This window comes from Primulina eburnea, chromosome 2, assembly GCF_022965805.1.
Source record: "Primulina eburnea isolate SZY01 chromosome 2, ASM2296580v1, whole genome shotgun sequence".
Classification (NCBI taxonomy): Eukaryota; Viridiplantae; Streptophyta; class Magnoliopsida; order Lamiales; family Gesneriaceae; genus Primulina; species Primulina eburnea.
Genome location: NC_133102.1, coordinates 3112890 through 3136536, shown reverse-complemented (window position 1 = coordinate 3136536; position 23647 = coordinate 3112890). Strand labels below are relative to the sequence as shown.

The 23647-nt window shown below is 39.5% G+C and overlaps 1 protein-coding gene across 1 annotated transcript; it reads right to left on the bottom strand.

The window, feature by feature from the left end:
• Positions 1-2071: 2071 nt before the first annotated feature.
• LOC140823993 (uncharacterized) lies at positions 2072-23382 on the bottom strand. The gene is made up of 7 exons (XM_073185597.1): positions 23243-23382; positions 23063-23141; positions 4191-4319; positions 3950-4070; positions 3794-3875; positions 2655-2808; positions 2072-2583 (listed from the first exon to the last, which is right to left on the bottom strand). The coding sequence occupies exons 1-7, from the start codon at positions 23380-23382 to the stop codon at positions 2443-2445; spliced, it is 846 nt and encodes a 281-aa protein (XP_073041698.1). The 3' UTR covers positions 2072-2442.
• Between the last annotated feature and the right edge of the window lie 265 nt (positions 23383-23647).

Genomic DNA, 23647 nt, shown 5'->3' with positions numbered 1-23647 from the left:
TGTGGTGTGATTAATCTATTTATTTCGGTTCATGTAACTTAATTCACTTATTAATTAATGGTATGCACGTGCTTCCATATGAAAATCATACAAAATATATTATAATACGAGTAGATATCTTGTGAGACGGTCTCGCGAATCTTTATCTGTGAAACGAGTCAATCATACCGATATTCATAGTAAAAAATAATATTCTTAGCATAAAAAGTAATATTTTTCCATGGATGACTCAAATAAAAGATCTGTCTCACAAAATACAATTCGTGAGACCTTCTCACACAAGTTTTTACTTATAATTACATAATCTAATGGTAATTGTCTTGTTCACTCCAAATATATGAAATTTATTTGTTAATGTGGGATTAGTAAAACTTAATGTTTGAATTTTCCAAGTCCATTTCAAATGAGGGGGTCACCATATTTGCCTTATGGGATTAGTAAAACATTCAACTTTTTTATTCAAAACCAAATTTGAAAATTCCTAGTTTGACTGGATTGAATTTTTAAGTTAGACTTTATAATTATTTTCAATCTGTTTTACCATCCACTTCAAAAAAAAGAAAAATACTTTTTTTTTTAATTGTATATTATATCCACTCGAGTTTCAAAATGTATATAAGTTTGGTTTCTTTACTCATGAATAAGAAGATGAGTAGGTCTCTTGTGATACGGTCTCGCGAATTTTTATTTGTGAGATGGATCAATTTTACCGATATTCACAATAAAAAGCAATATTCTTAGGATAAAAAGTAACACGTTTTTATGAATGACCCAAATAAGATATATGTTTCACAAAATACGATACGTGAGACCGTCTCATACAAGTTTTTGCCTAAAAATATTTTTTTTTAAGTTATCAATTAAAACAATTGTAAGTAAAACTATTTTCTAAATAAAATATAGAGAAAAAAAAAAACTATAGATAAAGCCAACAAACCTTCCATGTTCCAACACTTAAATTAACACTATACAACCAATTTTCATATTCCAAGTATAATATTTAGGAGACTTGAATTAATTGATTCAAAAATTTATTTTCTTCTAGCCGATAGATTAAGAACACTTGATTAATTAGCAATTTATTATATCTCGAAATCAAAGCATATGATTATATTACATTAAACCAAATATATAGAAAAATTTGAAATTTTCTCGAGAGCACTAGAAAAAAAAAATGAAAAACCCGAAGAGTTTTTGCACAATAATTAAAACATATTGTTTAGATATGGTACAAATTAAGGTATTCAATTTATATATATTTATATTTATTAACTATAATTTCTTTTTTAGATATAATTAAAATTAGACTATAATTTATTCGTTCATGAATGAAGACACAATTCTACAATATAATTGGAACCAACGATGTAATTTTCTCTTAATTTCGTAGAACTTGTGCTACTTCAGTCCATGATTCCGTCAATATAAAACGATTTAGCATTATTGATCACTTGATTATAAAATTCCAAGATTTCTCGCCCGATCATATATTTATATATCTACTCGCAAGAAGCTTCTATCGAGAAGGGACAAGACCAATTCATCAGTTTTAAATAAAAATATCTTATATATAATTTAAAATTTATAAAATTTGTTCCACAAATTTAACCTAGTAACATGACCGAATGTATTATAGATCCTAACGTCAAATTTATTTACTAAAAAAGTTTTGGGCGAAGATTTAATACAGTAAACAAAGGAACTAATATTAAAAAAATAGCAAAAACTTGTGTGAGACGGTCTCACGAGTCGCATTTGTGAGACGAATCTATTATTTGGATCACCTGTGAAAAAATATTATTTTTTATGCTAAAAGTATTACTTTTTATTGTGAATATAGTAGGGTTGATCCGTCTTATATATTATGATCCGTGAGACGGTCTCACATGACACCCACCCTTAAAAAATTAACAAAAAAGGCCCTTAATTTAAACTTTCATTCGGGAAAAAAGTCTATCAATTTATAATTTTTCTTAAAAACCTATCTACAATTTAACACCCAAAAACCCACGAGTTACTAAATCGGGTGCCTACGATCGTGTTTGGGCATCACTTCAACAAACAAATGCTAGTTGACAAAACTTGGGAGACATTTCTCCATAAAAAGTTACCAGAATTTGTTGAAGTATGTACAAAAACACGACAATCAAATCCAACATATCGATTACAAGAGTACCTCAGAGGAATACAACAAATGTTAAATGTACGTGTGATAATTTATTTGTACACACTATAAAACATGTAGAAACACATCCAACGAGGATGGAATCTATAAATAGCTGTAAACAAGAATCTTGTTCTCCCGTTCGAACTTGACTAGTTTGGAATTTCATCAATGACTGCCGCCTTGCACTGAATGGTTTCTATACAATATCGTGTGGTTCTGGCAAAGAATGAAGATCTAGGAACTAACGGTTATGTAAAGAGGACAGGTCGATGATTTTATCCTGTGTTTGGCCACCCCGAAGTCGGGATTCCATGCTTTAGGAACCATCCAGGCATATGGAATCTTTCGTAGAGAATGGGTCTTACGTCCTTCTGTAGAGAAAGGTCCCTGAGAAGTGGAAGTATAACCTCCATAAGCTGGTGAACAAGAATGTAGAAAAATTAGTTGAACAGGAGAAAAATATAGGTTCTGTGAGAAATATTGGTACCTGCACATCCTTCGGTTGTCCAGCGGAAAAGGGAATGCACGGAATTCCGTTAAGCGGTTGCAACAAGAAGCTAAATGGGTTGTTGTCGACAATTACAGTTCTGCACAAATCCTTTGATAAGCAAGATAGATCTTTTACGTGCTCACGATATTCCCTATAGTGGTCGCAAACAAGTTCATGAGATGAATGCAGTAAATCCATGGTCGAAAACTAAACTAAATAATTTGCAGCAGTAAAATGACCATTCTGTGGTTAGATGAAATGTTCGGAATCGCATCAAACTTAACCTGTTAATGGAAAGATCATTTAAAAGTAGAAATGAGTATCATTTCCTATTATTTTTTATATTTTATTATTCAAATGTGCCTTCTTCAGTGGAATGAGGCACATGCTCTGGGACTGGTATTTGGTACGGTGATTAACCTTCCCGCACCTTGCAACTACACAAGGAGTGGTATTTAGGAAGCTGAAGAATCTCATAAATAAATTAAGAAAAAATCTGAGTGTATGCTATCTGATGATCATCCATACTACAACACAGATTTAAGGACATGCCAAATAAGCGGACGATCGATAATTTCCACTGCTTGAGCTACTCAAGCCAGGTCAAAAGACAGCATGACAGCCAGAATCCCCATTATATTGTTATATTAGTGTACAGTAACACAGTAGCATAAGCAACAGTAGGTTAAATAATTCAGAGCCGAGTATATTACATCAAAAGGTGGTCTATCCACAACCACGATGTTATTTACCCCCCAAAATGGTATCCGATGTCATTTTTATTTCACATTTTAGAGTTTGAAAGTTACAACTGTTTTCAGTATTTTCCACAAATTAATTAAAATTGCTAAAGCAGCATAAATCAAATGGCATTTCATCAGCATGGCAAATTTCACTTTGCATTTCTTTAACACTTCGCATTCTTATTTCTTTAGTTTTCTTTTCATTCACTTGTCAGATGCAGACACATCACAACCATGTAAATCGATTGTTTCCATCAATAAAAAAGTAGATCGTAGGCCATATTTTAGACTAAAAAACGCAAAATGAGTCCCCTCTCGGCGAGAAATAAGAAACATAAGGAAGACGTCAGAAGGAATTCTCAGCGGTCAACTGCAAAGGAGCAGATCACTTACATGCTAATTGTTGAAGGCCGATAGAGTCTACCACTGAATCGATTGTCAGCATCTATTCTATCAACAAGAGGTCTGGCATATCCTGCAATAATAAAAAATGCAATACAACACTATTTAAACTGCAATTTTAAACAAAGTCATAGGGTAACAGAAAACCTTCAAGGCCAGCAGTAAACAAAACGAGTTCTGCAAATTCGCTAAGTTGGCTTAGAAATTCTTTCAATCCTGGACATTCAAATACCGTCACGTGGTTGATCTTAGGTTTTCCATCAAATTCCTAGGAGCCCCATCAAAATATAAACATAAAAACACAAATAGTAAAAAAACATATCAAATGTAACAATAAAATGTAAAATTCCTGCTTAACCGTCCAAGTATAATAGCACATGTAACTCACCTTGTCAGAAGAGATACATTCTAGTTCAAACCATTTTAAACCAGCTTCGGTGGCTTGACTACGTACCATAGCTGGTAAACTTGACGTCTCGTATGCACATACTAGAGTTTCATCCAAATCAAGAACCACCTGCATCCAGTAAACAGGGACATTTACAAAAGCAATTTAATTCGGTATCACCATTTTACACACCAAGAAAACTTTGAAGACCTAACTCTGGAGGAAAAACAATTGAACTGTATCCAAAGATATTTTTGGACCTATGCACCTTGTAGAAATCTGTTGCACAATGTATTTAATCGGGCAGGGCGGGGCGGGGCTCATTTCAACGATTTTTCAGCAAAATCGTGTAGGCCTGGAACATTACCTAATCTAAAGCACAAAAGAGGGAAACATATGAGCACTCTAGATCCTGTTCATGGACCTATTTTTAATTTATTTTCAGAAGTTGATAAATTTTCATACATGGAGCAGCTGTGAATTGATTTAAAAAGCTCGCCTGACAATTAACATCCTCAGGAATTTCACCTCTCCAAAATTTACTAAGCACATGGTACGCTATACCCTAGGCCTCACAGATCTCTACAGAGTGCAGAATATTAGAATCAGTAGCCTCTCAAATTTCATATATAAAAGCCTTTACAAGGCACACTTTATGTTCAACCTGTTGGATCCGGTTTTCTACACGCCCAAACGCAGCGGAAGTTTTTAAAAAAATTTAGATCTTGACATTCAAGATGTGTTTGGACGCTCGTATGATTTTAAGAAAAACATTCATAGGATGTTTAGTAATATACCTTTGGTGAATAAATCACATGGCTCCTACTACTCCGGTATTAGCGGACGTAGCTCTTGTTGTAAATCCCTACGAAGAATATCGATCTCCTAATCCGGTCCACGACTGGAATGTTTGTCCCTCTTCTAAATTGCACTAGTAATTTAGAAGTTGTTTTGCGTAGAGATAGAACACGAAAAATTCGACTCAACTTTTAAGCCAAATTTTTCTTTGTTTTGAGAAAGAATTTTTTTTCGAGAGCTGCAATTCTCGTGCAATCCTAAAAATGAAAACCCACGAAAAGCATTCACTTTGATAAGAATAAGAATATCTTTATTTTAATACAAATCTTTCATTTAACTTAATTAATCCAATTAATTAAATAAATGAAATATTCTTATTTTGTGCTAATCCTGATTCTCGAAAATTATGCCTTGAAATTTGTGGAGGCTACCTTTTGTTTTTATTTATATATTAAAAACAAGGGCTTTTAACCTAAATTCCATAATTATGGATTTAGGTTCCTTAATTAAATCCAATGGGCTTTGTTAATTAAACTAGCTAGTTTAATTAATTATATTAAAGTCCATTAAGAACTTTAATCATTTAATATGTTGGACTTGTACTCCTACAAGCCCATCAAACATATCTCCCATCATATTTAATTTAATATTTAACAAACTCAACTATTGAGTTTAATAAATTTAATTTATTATAAATTCAACATTTGAATTTAATATTACAAATTCAACTCCTTGAATTTACCACCTCCAAAATTTGATATTTAATAAACTCAACTTTTGAGTTTAATAAATTAAATCCTCAAATTTTATAAATTCAACTCCTTGAATTTATTGTCTCCAAATTTCATAAATTCAACTCCTTGAATTTACTATATCATAATATAAATTCAACTCCTTGAATTTATTCTCTCAACGGGAACAAACGATCCAGTACTTGTGTGACCCTCAATGGTTCAGGGATACAGCTAGCCGTGGGTTCACAACTCTTTGTGATTCAGGACATAATCCTTTATTCGGGCTTACCCTAGTTAGCCTCATTCTTTTCATCAACACCTTGATCAAGAATGTCAGAACTCATTTCTGATTGCACCCATCGGATCATGGTAAGAGCGTCTAGTAGCATCGCCCCATGATCCCCTAGGTATCACTGATAGTGCCTGCAAGAACCAGTCGATTATGATTAACGTACAGTACGGTCCCTTCATCTCATATATCCCGATCGAATCTGCAACCATTGGTTCATCGAGGGTTGCATATTAATTCGATGACTATGTGATAACTATAATAGTGGCATCGCGTGTACCATTTGAGAACTCTTTCTCTAACGTACATCTCATACTCTGGCCAGAGATTCCATGCACTATTATTTCATCATATCACACAGGATATCCACACCAGTAGGTGAGCGGTGAATCCCCGACTACAATGCACTGGCTCCTATATGTGTTGCAACTGTACCCAACCTCGCCACCTGATGACTCTCCTGGAGCCGGTAAACGAGTCAAAGCACAGTCCTAGCATATAGAGCCTCAGTGTTGTCCCGGGTCGTAAGGACTAATGATGTACAATCATAACCACGGACTTATCCTCTCGATGAATGATAACCACTTGGAAAGTCCGAGGGAGGGTTGTTCGGTATAATCATCATATGACTACCCATTTGCATGTTTGGACATCTCTATGCCCTTACCAAGAAACGCAGTACACAACATCACAGATGCTAGTCTCGAGCTCAAGCGGCCATTATCCCTGTTTTAGGCGGCTGAATCGACTAGGAACGAATTTAAAATATGCAGTGTTTACAAATGAGTTTCAACATCGAATTACGATTCATTTGTATTAAAGCATATTCAAGGACTTTATCTATGCTGATTGCATGGGTATACAGATAAAGTATAACGAAACCATTAAAAGTTAAATTATATTAAAATAAAGATTGTTTATTTCACTTGAGTCAATAAAATCCCTAGCCAACCGTTGGCTTGCAGGGCATCTACTCTAACAATCTCCCACTTGCCCTAGAGCCAACTACCCATATACTTTAATCCCATTGTTTCGCGATGCTACTCAAACAATGGTCATGGCAAGGGCTATGAAAGTGGATCAGCAACATTATCTGCAGAGAGGAGTCTTTCGACTGATATGTCTCCTCTTCCCACAATCTCCCGTATGATGTGGAACTTCCTCAGTACATGTTTGGATCGCTGATGAGACCTTGGTTCCTTTGCTTGCGCAATGGCACCAGTGTTGTCGCAGTACAACGGGACTGGATCAACTCCGTTAGGAATAACGCCCAACTCTTGGACAAAATCCCTCATCCAAACTGCCTCTTTGGATGCATCAGATGCAATAATTTATTCAGCTTCAGTGGTGGAATCCGCAATGGTGTCTTGCTTGGAACCTTTCCAAGAGACAACCACACCATATAGCATGAATACAAAACCAAAGGTCGATTTCGAATCATCTACGTCACATTGGAAGCTAGAATCCGTGTAGCATTCCAATTTCAATTCTCCACCCCCATAGACCATGAACAAGTTCTTAGTCATTCTCAAGTACTTAAGAATATCTTTCACGGCCTTCCAATACATTGGACCAGGGTTCACCTGATATCTGCTTATAACACTCAGAGCGTAAGCAACATCAGGACGGGTCGATATCATACCATATATGATACTACCAATAGCTGACGCATATGGAATACGTGTCATCATCTCTATCTCTTCATCAGTTTTGGGACACATAGCTTTAGATAGAGTAATACCATGACACATTGGTAAGTATCTTCTCTTGGACTCTTCCATAGAGAATCGTTTAATAATGGTGTCGATATAGGTGGCTTGGGTGAGTCCGAGCATCCTCTTTGATCTATCTCTATAGATTTGTATTCCCAATACGTAGGATGTTTCACCCATATCTTTCATGGAGAATTTACTTGCTAACCATACTTTAGTTGATTGCAGTAATCTTACATCATTCCCAATGAGCAGGATGTCATCAACATAAAGCACTAGGAATGTCACTACACTCCCACTAACTTTCTTGTACACACATGGTTCCTCAGGATTCTTAGCAAAACCAAACTCTTTGATAGTGCTATCAAATCTGAGGTTCCAACTCCTTGACTCCTGCTTGAGACCATATGTTGATCTCTGAAGTTTGCATACCTTATGCTCACTTCCTACTGATGTGTATCCCTCAGGTTGAAACATATAAATTTCTTTTTGATGTCTCCATTGAGGAATGTAGTCTTTACATCTATTTGTCATATCTCATAGTCATACCATGATGCTATGGCTAGTAGTATTCTAATGGACTTAAACACAACAACTGGTGAAGAAGTTTCCTCATAGTCAACTCCTTGTCTTTGAGTATAACCTTTTGCAACCAGTCTTGCTTTGAAGGTCACTACCTTCCCATCCGCCCCAAGCTTTCTTTTGTAGATCCATTTGCATCCTATGGGAACGATTCCCTCAGGTGGATCCACCAATGTCTAGACTTGATTGAATACATAGAATCCATTTCTGACTGCATAGCTTCAAGCCATTTGGTTGAATCAGTATCAGATATTGCTTTTTTGAAATTCATTGGATCACATCCAACACAAGACTCAACATGACCTTGTTCATAAAGAAGCATATATCTCGCAGGTGGTCTAATAACACTATCAGACCTCCTAGGAGCTTGTACTTCAACTACTGGTTGTTGAAGATTAGGTTCAACTACTACAGTTGAGGGACTATCTTGAATTTCTACAAGTTCTATCATCTTGCCTTTTCTATCTAATAGAAATTCCCTTTCATAAAGGTGACATTTCTTGAAAACAAACACTTTTGCTTCATTGAGATGATAGAAATAATATCCAACAGAATTCTTTGGATATCATACAAAGTAGCATAAAGTGGATCTACTATCCAAATTGTCTCTCACTGTCTGCTTCACGTAAGCAAGACATCTCCATATTCTCTCATAAGAATATTTAGGAGTTTTTCCCATCCATATCTCATATGGTGTTTTATCTACTGCTTTAGTATAAACATTATTCAACAACATTGCCGCAGTTTCAAGCGCAAAGCCCCAAAACGATGTAGGCAATCAGTGAATCTCATCATTGATCGAACCATGTCCAACAAGGTTAGCTTACAATGTTCAGAAACACCATTCAATTGTGGTGTTGCTGGTGGAGTCCACTGTGAGAATCACATTCTCTTTTAGATAATCCCAAACAATCAGCACTCAAGTATTCTCCACTTCGATCAGATCGAAATGCCTTAATACTTCGTTCCAGCTGATTTTATACTTCAGATCTGAACTCTTTGAACTTTTCAAATGCTTCAGATTTGTGTTTCATCAAATAAACATACACATACCTCAAATGGTCATCAGTAAGGATAATGAAGTATGATTGCCCATATTTTGTGCTAACACTTAGCGGGCCACAAACGTCTGTGTGGATCAAATCCAGTAGACCATGTGCACGTTCCACGTTTCCATCGAATGGAGTCTTAGTCATTTTTCCTTTTAGACAGGATTTGCAAGCAGGTAGAGAATTTGTGTCTGACGAGTCAAACATGCCTTCTCCCACTAATTTGTGCATCCTTCTTTGGAAAATGTGACCTAGTCTAGCGTGCCATATTTGTGTGGGATTTGGATCATCTAACTTTCTTTTGTTGTTGAAATAGTGTGTACTTGGACATTCACTTATTATTTCCAGAACATTTCTGGCGTATATAATTTCTTATGTCCGGACTTCTTGCAGTGAAATAAATATGTTCTGACTTATCAGGCTTTGTAGGCCCTTTAAGTGTCGTTCAGAGTTTGCCTCTTATTGGGTTTGTTTTTCTTGTGAGGGGCAGAACATTTCTTTCCCTTACTTTGTGGGCCATTTTTCGTCTGACGAGAGGCCCATAAGAAAATGATGATCTCATAAGTTATAAGCGTATTGACTAGCTCTTCAAGACTATCATCTATCTTATTCAAATTGAAGTTCACCATAACTCCGTCAAATGAGGAAGAGAGAGACAACAAATTGATGTTATCTAGTAACTCGTTAGAAATCACATATTCCAAGCCCACCACTTTCTCAATAAGCCCAGTCATATATACACCACGCTCATGGGCCAAAGCCCCATCTTGCATTTGTGTAGTCACGAGCTTTTAAAAGTGGTGTGCATCACCGTACGAGTTTCACGCACCATGCAACTCTTGCATGTGTATTTGAATGTCAGCAGCATTCAACATTTCCTCAAACTGTCCCTACAGTTCATTTGACATAGAAGCGAGCATATTACACTTTAGTTTGCATACTATGGTCCTACCATCTTGCATGCTTTGTCAGTTCAACAAGACTGACATTAGTGTGTATGCTATTTTCTCTGAATTCAGAACAATTTTCCCAACCAGTCTTGAAAATTAGATTCGATTAGCTTGTTAATAATAAAAATTGATTACGTGACGAAATCGAAAATGTACTGATACGGAAACAGAATAATGGTTGCTGATTATTTTAAAATAATTTTAAGATATAAAATATGGATTTTATTTTATAAATCTCCCTCCCACTATTTTGACATTTCCACCACCCTCTGATGAAAAAGGGAAATCGTATTTCCTTAGTGGGCACGTAGAGTCCAATTAGCCAATTATAATCCCGAATAATATCAGCCAATTATAATTTCTAAAAGGTAGAATCCAATTGCATCCCTATGCAACCTCCGCGTGTTTTGCCTCACGTTTAATAAGGACCCAATAATATGACGCCGATTATTTTCGCGTGTCAAACCGACCCATCAATATTGAATTGTAGTAGACGGTCGCCATGAGTTTCCCCAATAATATGAGCCGAAGTCATGGGAGTTCCACTCAATTCACATCATATGTCCGGTGGAAGTCACAGCTTTCCGGCGTACATGCCTCCCCAATAATATGAGCCAGATAATGTCCGCGGGTAGCGATCAACATGCAACCACGGTTGATGGAAGGCAAGAAAAATTAAACTCTTTTAATTTTTACTTTTCCGGTTTGATATAAATTTTGAATCATATTCAAAATGAGGGATTTTAATTTAAAAATTGTCTCATCATTTTAATTTGAAAATCGCGTGCCACGAGTTTGTATGTTTGCCGGATTCATGCAACTATATTATCTAATAATATACATACATGCATACTACTATATATCACATATATCATAATATGACATTCAACAATAAATAAGGATGATCGATCGCCCACACTATTAGATTCATGTGAGCCATACATGGATCCAGGTCCAAAACCTAGGTGAATGCAGGGATGCAGATGCAACTTATTACAAAAGCTTCCAATATTTTACATGTCTTCATCTTCATCATCGGGCCCACCATCTTCCAGTCTTGATCTCCCACTATTTTTAATAATTACATTTAAATAGCCATGGCACATAAGGGGTACATCTCATGGGGTGGGAACGGGCCATAAACCAGGCTCACTTTAATAATATCAAATATTAAAAAAAAACGAATAAAACAGTAAAATATCCTAACATACACCTAACACATTGGTCAAGGCTCTCGATCATCCTTCATGCATTTAATATCAAATATTAAAATCAATTTAATTAAACAATTTAATTAATTGATAAATCATATATCTAATAATTATATTACTAACCAACACAATTATTAAAGAATTTAATAAATTAAATAAACTCTTTTATTTAATTTCCAATTAAATCAATAATAATTGATTTCTTGTAAAAACTCATTTTTACCATAAATAATTAAAATCATATTTTAATTATTTATTTCACAAGAAAATTATTAATTTTTCAAAAATTAATTTTCCAAAATAAAAATTGAACCAATTTTCAAAAATATCGATTTTGCCCAAAATTTGAAAAATCAGAAAATCGCACCCTAGGCCCAAACAATTCAAGTCCATTATTCAGCGCGGTTCCCGAGACACTCCCGGGCAGCCGCCCGCGCTGCCCGCCCCGCTGCCCGAACGTTTCGGGCAGCGGCGACTGCCCTGTGCGCGCAGAACGCGCACAGGCGCGCCGACGCGCGCGCAGGCGTCGGACGCCTGCGCTAGCGCGGTGGGCGCAGGTGTCGGACGCCTGCGCTAGCGCGGTGCGCACAGGCGTCCGGCGCCTGCGCTAGCGCGCTGCGCGCAGGCGTCGGACGCCTGCGCGCCCGCCGTGCGCTGCCGTGCGCGACCCTGCGCGCACGGACTGCCCGGAACAGTTCCGGGCAGATTTAAAATTTTTTTTTTTTATTTCGAAAATCTGGAAAAAATAAAATTTTATGGTGCATCAATTTTTTCTGAAAAATTTTCTTGTGTGGTTAGAATAAATTATTCAATATGATTTAAAACCATACGATTCAGAAAACCTGGCTCTGATACCACTGTTGGATCCGGTTTTCTACACGCCCAAACGCAGCGGAAGTTTTTAAAAAAATTTAGATCTTGACATTCAAGATGTGTTTGGACGCTCGTATGATTTTAAGAAAAACATTCATAGGATGTTTAGTAATATACCTTTGGTGAATAAATCACATGGCTCCTACTACTCCGGTATTAGCGGACGTAGCTCTTGTTGTAAATCCCTACGAAGAATATCGATCTCCTAATCCGGTCCACGACTGGAATGTTTGTCCCTCTTCTAAATTGCACTAGTAATTTAGAAGTTGTTTTGCGTAGAGATAGAACACGAAAAATTCGACTCAACTTTTAAGCCAAATTTTTCTTTGTTTTGAGAAAGAATTTTTTTTCGAGAGCTGCTGTAGTAGCCTGAATTCCAAATTGGGTAATTAACGGATTAATGGTGATTAAGAAGGTTTAATGTGTAATTTTGACCATGGTCATGATCGGACGGACCGAAGATGGTTCGGTAGCACCGAAGAGTTCGGACGATCCGAAGTGGGTTCGGTGGATCCGATCATGAGGTGTCAAGAGTTGATCGACACGTCAGTTTGCATGCAAGTTCGGATGATCCGAAGTGTAGGTTCGGTGGATCCGATCATGAGGTGTCAAGAGCCGATGGACACGTAGGAGTTCGGACGTTCCGAAGTGTGTTCGGTGGATCCGAACATAGCCTATAAATAGTGCTCGGAATTCCTCATTTTGGATTGCAAATTCTTGAAGTTGTGTCTCCTAGTTGAGAGGTTTGGAAGGTTTCTAGGGTTAGTTGTTGGTCGAGCGATAGCCAAGAGCTGCCAGGATTGGTAGCGTAGCGACGCCTGAGTTACGAGGCAATTGACATCAAAGGGCTGTCGACGGACGAAGGTAAACCCTAAACCTTTGGTATTACTGGTTTTGCTAGTCTAGCATGGTAGTATTGTTCATTGGGTATGCTTTTGATGCGTAGGCTTGTTCTAGACCTGATTAGCGGTGTTGCGTAAGGCTAGGCTTGCTGTGATAGAGGTACGAAAGTACTATCCGAGATATCCTGGTTGAGTATACATCCTTATATGTGTTGCATGATTATGTGGTGCATTGATATATGTCATATGATGCATGCTATTATGTCACGTTTATTACTGCACGTTGCATTTCATGTTGAGCCGTATCTCCTTCGAGATAGCCTTTACTGTTGAGCTGTATCTCTTTCGAGATAAGCTATATCTTGTGGGGCCGCTCAGCCCTGTCTTGTCTTGTGGACGCATGGACACCGAGAGTACACAGTGGCCGACGGGTCGGGAGGGCTTCGGTGATCCGGGACATTTTTGGTCCACGTCTGTTCTTGTAGTGGATGCAGTGACCCAGAGGAGTACCGCGCGGCACTATCCACTTGGCGCCTCTAGACTGAGCATTTTGAGATCCTTTGTTACTCCTGTTTCTTGACTACCCTGGTATCATATCATAGCATGTGCATTTCATATAGGCTTGTATACTCATGCTTTTGTACTGGGCGTTCTTATCGCTCACGTCCTCGGTTTTGTTTATCTTGGACACCCCATTCCCACGGGGCAGGCCTCAGGTTGGACAGCTCAGGAGGAGGAGGAGGAGGACGTTGAGTAGCTGGTTGGTTTAGTTCTTCGGTATCTTTTTGATTCGATATAGTTGTACCGTATATTTCCTTTTAGTTTAGTTGTCCTGGATTTTCGATTGGGTTGTATAACTATCTTTTGGTGACAGTTTTTCCGCCTGTAATTCTGATTGTTTTTAATTAAGTTAATCGCATGCTTAGTTCTTGATTAGTAGGTGATTCTGGAACGGGTCACTACATTTATGGTATCAGAGCATGCTTATGATTTTGGGATATAGATTCTGTTTTGGGATTTTCGTGGATCATTTTACCATTTTCCCTATTCTATCTTGTAGCGATGGCTGACCATTTTGGTGATGAGAGTAGTCAGGGAAGTGTAGGTCGTTGGGGTGACCAGGACGATCGTAGGCGTCATCGTGAACATCGTCATCGTCGGGATGGTCCTAGGCGTTTTGATTTGCACCGTTTCATTCAGATGGGGCCTAAGCCTTTAGTTGGCGGGGAGACTCCCGATGATGCTGAGGATTGGTTAGAGCGCATGGAGAGTTGTTTCCGAGCATTCCAGTGCACCGAGGAGCAGAAGATAGAGACCCTTAGTTTTCTTCTCGAGGGCCGTGCGCGCAAGTGGTGGCGATCGACTTCTGCGCCGATAGTTCAGTCCCAGGGTAGGGTGACTTGGGCCGATTTCCGTGCAGCTTTCATGCAGCTGTATTTTCCTCCAGCCCTTCGCCAGGCAAAGACGATTGAGCTCCTGAATCTTAAGCAGGGGAGTATGTCTGTTGATGAATATCAGCAGAAGTTCTTCGAGTTGTTACCCTTTGCCCCTCATATCAGTGGCAGTTCTGAGGCCAAGTATGACCATTTCCTCCAGGGTCTTAACCAGGAGATTTTTGATCGAGTCACTGTCTGTGATAATCCTACTTCTTATGATGGGTTAGTGAACCGGTGTCGCCAGGCAGAGATCAGTCTCCAGCGTGGTAGGGCTATTCTTTCTTCTAGACCTCCGAGTACTTTGAGCCCTCGATCTCAGTCTTTCAAGAAATCTGGTTCTTCTTCTTCTGGATCTGGATCACGGTCTAGCGGTGTTTTCCGCTTTGGTAAGAAGAAGGTTTCTTGTGTGCATTGTGGGAAGAACCATCCATCGGAGCAATGCCGATCAGCCGCGGGAGCTTGTTTTCAGTGCGGAGAGATGGGTCATCTCAAGAAGAATTGTCCTCAGTTGCGAGGTGGAGCAGGATCTGGTTCCGGATCTCAGACGACTGTACAGCAGAGGAGGCAGGGTCAGGCAGTGGGTAGTTCAAATCTTCGACCTCGTGCCCAAGGTCAGGTTTTTGCGCTGAACCAGGATCAGGCTGCAGATGAAACGGAGAGAGTCATAGCAGGTACTTTTCGTTTATGCGGTATTCCTGCTTTTGTTCTTATTGATACCGGAGCATCACATTCATTCATTTCTGCACGATTTGTTAAGCGTCATAAGTTACCGTATGTTTCTCTAGACGTTATTCTTTCTGTTTCTACCCCGATGGGTCATTCGGTGTTAGCAAAGCGTCTAGTGATGGGTTGTCCCTTAGATTTTGAGGGTAACGAATTGATTGCGAATCTTATGATCTTGGAGATGGAAGATTTTGATTGTATTCTAGGTATAGACCTATTGACTACCTACCGAGCTACCGTGGATTGTTACCAGAAGCTTGTTCAGTTTCGTACGACTGAGAGCTCTAGTTGGTTTTTCTATGGTGAGGGAGCGCGACCTCCGATGCCAGTGGTATCTGCTCTGAAAGCCTGTCGTGCTTTAGAGTCGGGCGGGGAAGGCTACCTCATCTATGCGATTGATTCGTCCACAGGTAGTGTTGGTATAGAGGATATTCCAGTGGTTTGTGAATTTCCTGATGTCTTCCCAGATGAGATTCCTGGTTTTCCTCCGGTTAGAGAGGTGGAATTTGGCATTGAGTTAATGCCAGGGACTGCACCGATTTCTCGTGCCCCCTATCGTCTTGCTCCGTCAGAGATGAGAGAATTGAAGCAGCAATTGCAGGATCTTCTTGATAAAGGTTATATTCGCCCGAGTGTTTCACCTTGGGGAGCTCCAGTCTTGTTTGTCAAGAAGAAAGATGGATCTATGCGATTGTGCATTGATTATCGCCAGCTGAATCGAGTGACGATCAAAAACAAGTATCCATTACCTCGTATCGATGATTTGTTCGATCAGCTTCAGGGTACCTCTATTTACTCCAAGATTGACTTGCGATCGGGTTATCATCAGATGAGAGTTAGAGATGATGATATTTCCAAGACTGCATTTCGTACTCGATATGGGCATTACGAGTTTCTAGTTATGCCATTTGGAATGACGAATGCGCCAGCAGTGTTCATGGATCTGATGAATCGAGTCTTTCGGGATTTTCTAGATCAGTTTGTTGTGGTTTTTATCGACGATATCTTGATTTATTCTCACAGTGTGGAAGAGCATATCCAGCACTTGAGGATTGTGTTGCAGATTCTTCGCGATAAGCAATTGTATGCTAAGCTGAGTAAGTGCGAGTTCTGGATTGATCGTGTAGTATTCCTTGGTCATGTGATTTCCAAGGAAGGAATTTCTGTGGATCCCAGCAAGATTGAGGCAGTGCTGAATTGGTCACGTCCTACGACGGTGGCTGAGATCCGTAGTTTTCTAGGTCTGGCAGGGTATTATCGTCGCTTCATCGTGAATTTCTCTCAGGTAGCTAGACCCTTGACGCAACTTACTCGGAAGGATGTTCCATTTGAGTGGTCATCTGAGTGCGAAGATAGTTTCAGAGAACTTCGTCGACTTCTGACTTCTGCACCTGTTTTGGCGTTACCGTCAGGATCTGATGGTTTCAGTGTTTACACCGATGCCTCTTTTCAAGGCTTAGGGTGTGTGTTGACGCAGAATGATCATGTGATCGCTTACGCATCCAGGCAGTTGAAACCTCACGAAGAAAAGTATCCTATTCATGATCTAGAACTAGCTGCTATTGTGTTCGCGCTGAAAATCTGGCGTCATTACTTGTACGGGGTTAAGTTTGAAATTTTTACTGATCATAAGAGTCTGAAGTATCTGTTCACTCAGGCTGAGTTGAACATGAGACAACGTCGTTGGATGGATCTACTTAAAGATTATGACTGCGAAATCAAATACCATCCAGGTTCTGCGAATCTCACAGCCGATGCTCTTAGTCGCAAGGTGAGAGCCTCTGCACTTCAGACCAGTGCTATGATTAGTACTATCCAGGATTGTTGTTCATTGGGATTTAATTTCAAACATTGGAAAGGTATGGAGAGCATTCGTGTTGCTACCATTTTATCTGAGCCAGCTTTGTTCGCTCGGATTCGAGATGCACAGATGTCTGATCTCAAGACTCAGAGATTAGCCCGATTGGTTGGTGGAGATAGCAATTTCCATTATCAGTCTAATGGTCTTCTGTGTTTGTCTAATCGGGTTGTGGTACCAGAGGATGATACTTTGAGGGAAGAAATCTTGGCTCAGGCTCATCGAAGCAAGTTGAGTGTCCATCCGGGAAGCAACAAGATGTATAAAGATTTGAGGACACGATTTTGGTGGAAAGGGATGAAGCGCAGCGTTTATCAGTTTGTTTCCAAGTGTCTTGTTTGTCAGCAGGTTAAGGCAGAGCACCGTCGACCGGGAGGATTATTGCTGAACTTACCTATTCCCGAATGGAAGTGGGAGCATATCGCGATGGACTTCATTACTCACTTACCATTGTCTTCAAGGAATAGTGATGCTATTTGGGTAGTGGTGGATCGACTCACCAAGTCTGCTCATTTTCTGCCATATAACCGTGATTTCACTTTCGATCGTATGGCTCGATTGTACATTCAAGAGATTGTACGTTTGCATGGGGTACCAGTCAGTATTGTCAGTGACAGAGATCCTCGTTTTACCTCACGATTTTGGGGTAGTTTTCAGTCGGCATTGGGTACTTCACTAAGTTTGAGTACAGCTTATCATCCAGAGACCGACGGTCAGACGGAGAGGACTATCCGTACACTTGAGGATATGATGCGAGCTTGTGTGATGGATTTCGGAACCGCTTGGCAGGATCATTTGCCTTTGATTGAGTTCGCGTACAACAACAGCTATCATCGTAGTATTGGTATGGCACCATTTGAGGCGTTGTATGGGCGACGTTGTCGTACTCCATTATTCTGGGACGAAGTTGGGGAACGACATGTTGAGGGACCGGAGTTAGTCCAGCAAGCTATTGATAAAGTTGCAATAATCAAGAAACGGATTAAGATCGCTCAGGACCGACAGGCTAGTTATGCGAACACCAAGCGGCCACCTCTTTATTTTCAGCCAGGTGAGAAAGTGTTTCTCCGAGTTTCGCCTTTTCGCAGGATTTTGAGATTTGGTCTCAAGGGTAAGCTGTCTCCGAGATTTATTGGTCCATTTGAAATATTGGAAAGCGTGGGAGATTTGGCTTACAGACTTGCTTTGCCGCCGTACCTATCAAGTATTCATGATGTGTTCCACGTATCTTTGTTGAGACGATATGTAGCAGATGAGTCTCACATCTTGCATCCATCTGAAGTTCAACTAAATACGGACTTGTCTTACGTGGAACGACCAGTGCGGATCCTCGATCGCAAAGACAAGGTGTTGCGGAATAAGATCATTCCTCTTGTCTTAGTTCAGTGGCAGCGCAGAGGCACTGAAGAAGCCACTTGGGAGCTAGAGAGTCGTATGCGTTCGGAGCATCCAGAGCTCTTTTGAGTTTTACTTTGTTTATGTGTGTGTTTTCCGTTGTAATCTAAATATCAGTTGTGTTTAGCAACAATTGAGATATAATAACAAGGTTGTTACTCCTTTTTGTTCATCCTCTAAACTTGATTTCGAGGACGAAATCTTTTTAAGGGGGGGAGAATGTAGTAGCCTGAATTCCAAATTGGGTAATTAACGGATTAATGGTGATTAAGAAGGTTTAATGTGTAATTTTGACCATGGTCATGATCGGACGGACCGAAGATGGTTCGGTAGCACCGAAGAGTTCGGACGATCCGAAGTGGGTTCGGTGGATCCGATCATGAGGTGTCAAGAGTTGATCGACACGTCAGTTTGCATGCAAGTTCGGATGATCCGAAGTGTAGGTTCGGTGGATCCGATCATGAGGTGTCAAGAGCCGATGGACACGTAGGAGTTCGGACGTTCCGAAGTGTGTTCGGTGGATCCGAACATAGCCTATAAATAGTGCTCGGAATTCCTCATTTTGGATTGCAAATTCTTGAAGTTGTGTCTCCTAGTTGAGAGGTTTGGAAGGTTTCTAGGGTTAGTTGTTGGTCGAGCGATAGCCAAGAGCTGCCAGGATTGGTAGCGTAGCGACGCCTGAGTTACGAGGCAATTGACATCAAAGGGCTGTCGACGGACGAAGGTAAACCCTAAACCTTTGGTATTACTGGTTTTGCTAGTCTAGCATGGTAGTATTGTTCATTGGGTATGCTTTTGATGCGTAGGCTTGTTCTAGACCTGATTAGCGGTGTTGCGTAAGGCTAGGCTTGCTGTGATAGAGGTACGAAAGTACTATCCGAGATATCCTGGTTGAGTATACATCCTTATATGTGTTGCATGATTATGTGGTGCATTGATATATGTCATATGATGCATGCTATTATGTCACGTTTATTACTGCACGTTGCATTTCATGTTGAGCCGTATCTCCTTCGAGATAGCCTTTACTGTTGAGCTGTATCTCTTTCGAGATAAGCTATATCTTGTGGGGCCGCTCAGCCCTGTCTTGTCTTGTGGACGCATGGACACCGAGAGTACACAGTGGCCGACGGGTCGGGAGGGCTTCGGTGATCCGGGACATTTTTGGTCCACGTCTGTTCTTGTAGTGGATGCAGTGACCCAGAGGAGTACCGCGCGGCACTATCCACTTGGCGCCTCTAGACTGAGCATTTTGAGATCCTTTGTTACTCCTGTTTCTTGACTACCCTGGTATCATATCATAGCATGTGCATTTCATATAGGCTTGTATACTCATGCTTTTGTACTGGGCGTTCTTATCGCTCACGTCCTCGGTTTTGTTTATCTTGGACACCCCATTCCCACGGGGCAGGCCTCAGGTTGGACAGCTCAGGAGGAGGAGGAGGAGGACGTTGAGTAGCTGGTTGGTTTAGTTCTTCGGTATCTTTTTGATTCGATATAGTTGTACCGTATATTTCCTTTTAGTTTAGTTGTCCTGGATTTTCGATTGGGTTGTATAACTATCTTTTGGTGACAGTTTTTCCGCCTTTAATTCTGATTGTTTTTAATTAAGTTAATCGCATGCTTAGTTCTTGATTAGTAGGTGATTCTGGAACGGGTCACTACAGCTGCAATTCTCGTGCAATCCTAAAAATGAAAACCCACGAAAAGCATTCACTTTGATAAGAATAAGAATATCTTTATTTTAATACAAATCTTTCATTTAACTTAATTAATCCAATTAATTAAGTAAATGAAATATTCTTATTTTGTGCTAATCCTGATTCTCGAAAATTATGCCTTGAAATTTGTGGAGGCTACCTTTTGTTTTTATTTATATATTAAAAACAAGGGCTTTTAACCTAAATTCCATAATTATGGAGTTAGGTTCCTTAATTAAATCCAATGGGCTTTGTTAATTAAACTAGCTAGTTTAATTAATTATATTAAAGTCCATTAAGAACTTTAATCATTTAATATGTTGGACTTGTACTCCTACAAGCCCATCAAACATATCTCCCATCATATTTAATTTAATATTTAACAAACTCAACTATTGAGTTTAATAAATTTAATTTATTATAAATTCAACATTTGAATTTAATATTACAAATTCAACTCCTTGAATTTACCACCTCCAAAATTTGATATTTAATAAACTCAACTTTTGAGTTTAATAAATTAAATCCTCAAATTTTATAAATTCAACTCCTTGAATTTATTGTCTCCAAATTTCATAAATTCAACTCCTTGAATTTACTATATCATAATATAAATTCAACTCCTTGAATTTATTCTCTCAACGGGAACAAACGATCCAGTACTTGTGTGACCCTCAATGGTTCAGGGATACAGCTAGCCGTGGGTTCACAACTCTTTGTGATTCAGGACATAATCCTTTATTCGGGCTTACCCTAGTTAGCCTCATTCTTTTCATCAACACCTTGATCAAGAATGTCAGAACTCATTTCTGATTGCACCCATCGGATCATGGTAAGAGCGTCTAGTAGCATCGCCCCATGATCCCCTAGGTATCACTGATAGTGCCTGCAAGAACAGTCGATTATGATTAACGTACAGTACGGTCCCTTCATCTCATATATCCCGATCGAATCTGCAACCATTGGTTCATCGAGGGTTGCATATTAATTCGATGACTATGTGATAACTATAATAGTGGCATCGCGTGTACCATTTGAGAACTCTTTCTCTAACGTACATCTCATACTCTGGCCAGAGATTCCATGCACTATTATTTCATCATATCACACAGGATATCCACACCAGTAGGTGAGCGGTGAATCCCCGACTACAATGCACTGGCTCCTATATGTGTTGCAACTGTACCCAACCTCGCCACCTGATGACTCTCCTGGAGCCGGTAAACGAGTCAAAGTACAGTCCTAGCATATAGAGCCTCAGTGTTGTCCCGGGTCGTAAGGACTAATGATGTACAATCATAACCACGGACTTATCCTCTCGATGAATGATAACCACTTGGAAAGTCCGAGGGAGGGTTGTTCGGTATAATCATCATATGACTACCCATTTGCATGTTTGGACATCTCTATGCCCTTACCAAGAAACGCAGTACACAACATCACAGATGCTAGTCTCGAGCTCAAGCGGCCATTATCCCTGTTTTAGGCGGCTGAATCGACTAGGAACGAATTTAAAATATGCAGTGTTTACAAATGAGTTTCAACATCGAATTACGATTCATTTGTATTAAAGCATATTCAAGGACTTTATCTATGCTGATTGCATGGGTATACAGATAAAGTATAACGAAACCATTAAAAGTTAAATTATATTAAAATAAAGATTGTTTATTTCACTTGAGTCAATAAAATCCCTAGCCAACCGTTGGCTTGCAGGGCATCTACTCTAACACAACCATTTTCAGCACGTGGAAAATCTTTGTTGCTGAATAATGCCACCTCAACAGACAACCTAAGTTTGTCAAGACATACAAGATCCAATCGAGCACACTATGATAAATACAGGAAAGGGGAAATCTGTATATGATGACAGTGTGAGGCAGGGCAACTATATGCAACACATCAACTATATCTTAACTGTATGAATTATCGAGAATCAGTTTAAATGTGATAGAAACCTAAGAAAACACTTTTTTCAACAGAAAAACATTTTACCTCCAAAAGATACCATGCACATGATATTACCTATCTTACATCAAAAACAGTATTCATAGGACAGAAGACTAAAAGCATATTGTACCAGTGGATATCCCTGAGTTGGTCTAGCCCAATAAATCATCACCACTATTCATTAACAAATATATTTCCGTTAAGACTATCCATCCATGCACTAGCTAGCATGTTCATCCATCTTGCAATGCTTGGATTAGTTTTGTTTTAAGGAAGATAACAATACCAAGTACGATCCCTTTTTTCCCACATCAACTGTGAAAAGAACGTGGTCTTACCCCCTTTCTTGAATAAGATAGCAGAAATCTAAGAAAATATAACGATTAAATACCAACTCCAACTTTTCCAGAGTTGGAAGATGAGCAATCGAAGTAGTAGCTTATTTCCGAAAAAAGACTAAACTTCACCAAAAAGAGAGAAACCAAGCAAAAGCATTAATTATCCGTTCTCGAACATGTATTCCACTTGCTTCAACCCAACTCTTTTGTCTTTTTTTAACACTAAAATCCCAACAAACACATTGAATTGAACCAAATCAGACAACATCACTGTTAGCTCGAACCTCAACCCGCAAGTCAACCATTGGCCACAGTTTTCCTCACTTTCACTCAAATCAAGTAAGTATTCAGGCAATCTCGCGCACTTTATTTGTCTTATTTCAATCCTTCCCGCATAATTCAAATTAAATCAAGTTCGAGATAAAATATTACCTTCAACTTCCTCAAAGGCGGAGCATTAACAGTCTCACAGAAGCGGTGGATTGCAACGAAGGTCCCTCTTCCACCTCTGCTTCATATTCCGAAAGCTCCATCGCCGGAAGAGTCTTGAATTGCGCCGGCGCGTGTGGCGCAGAAGGGAGTAACGTGCCATGACGTAGGCCAACGTAAGACAAGACCTGCGAAAATGACGGCGTACCACGCAGGACCTGAGTGAAGATGTGGAAGAAAAAGGCCACACAGTTCAGCAACGTCCTCCACATCTGTATCGTCCGAGGGGCGTAGACTTCAGTGGCCGCCGCCAGCTCCGCCATAGACAATATCACGGACGGTGAGATTTGCGAGATTCGTGTTACAGCGCCCACCGGATGCCTATCCTATTCCTATCTGCACTGAGGGCTGCGTTACTGCGCCTGTGGAGTAGCGGGTGAAAGAAGATGTCCGTATCTATGAAGCGTACGTCGTAAATGTGAATAAATCCAACCGATGCCGGGGGTATAGACACTTGACAGGACTGTAATTGCTTCTGCCAGAGTAGACACTACGAACTACCAAATCTACCTTTGACTCCATTTTCCA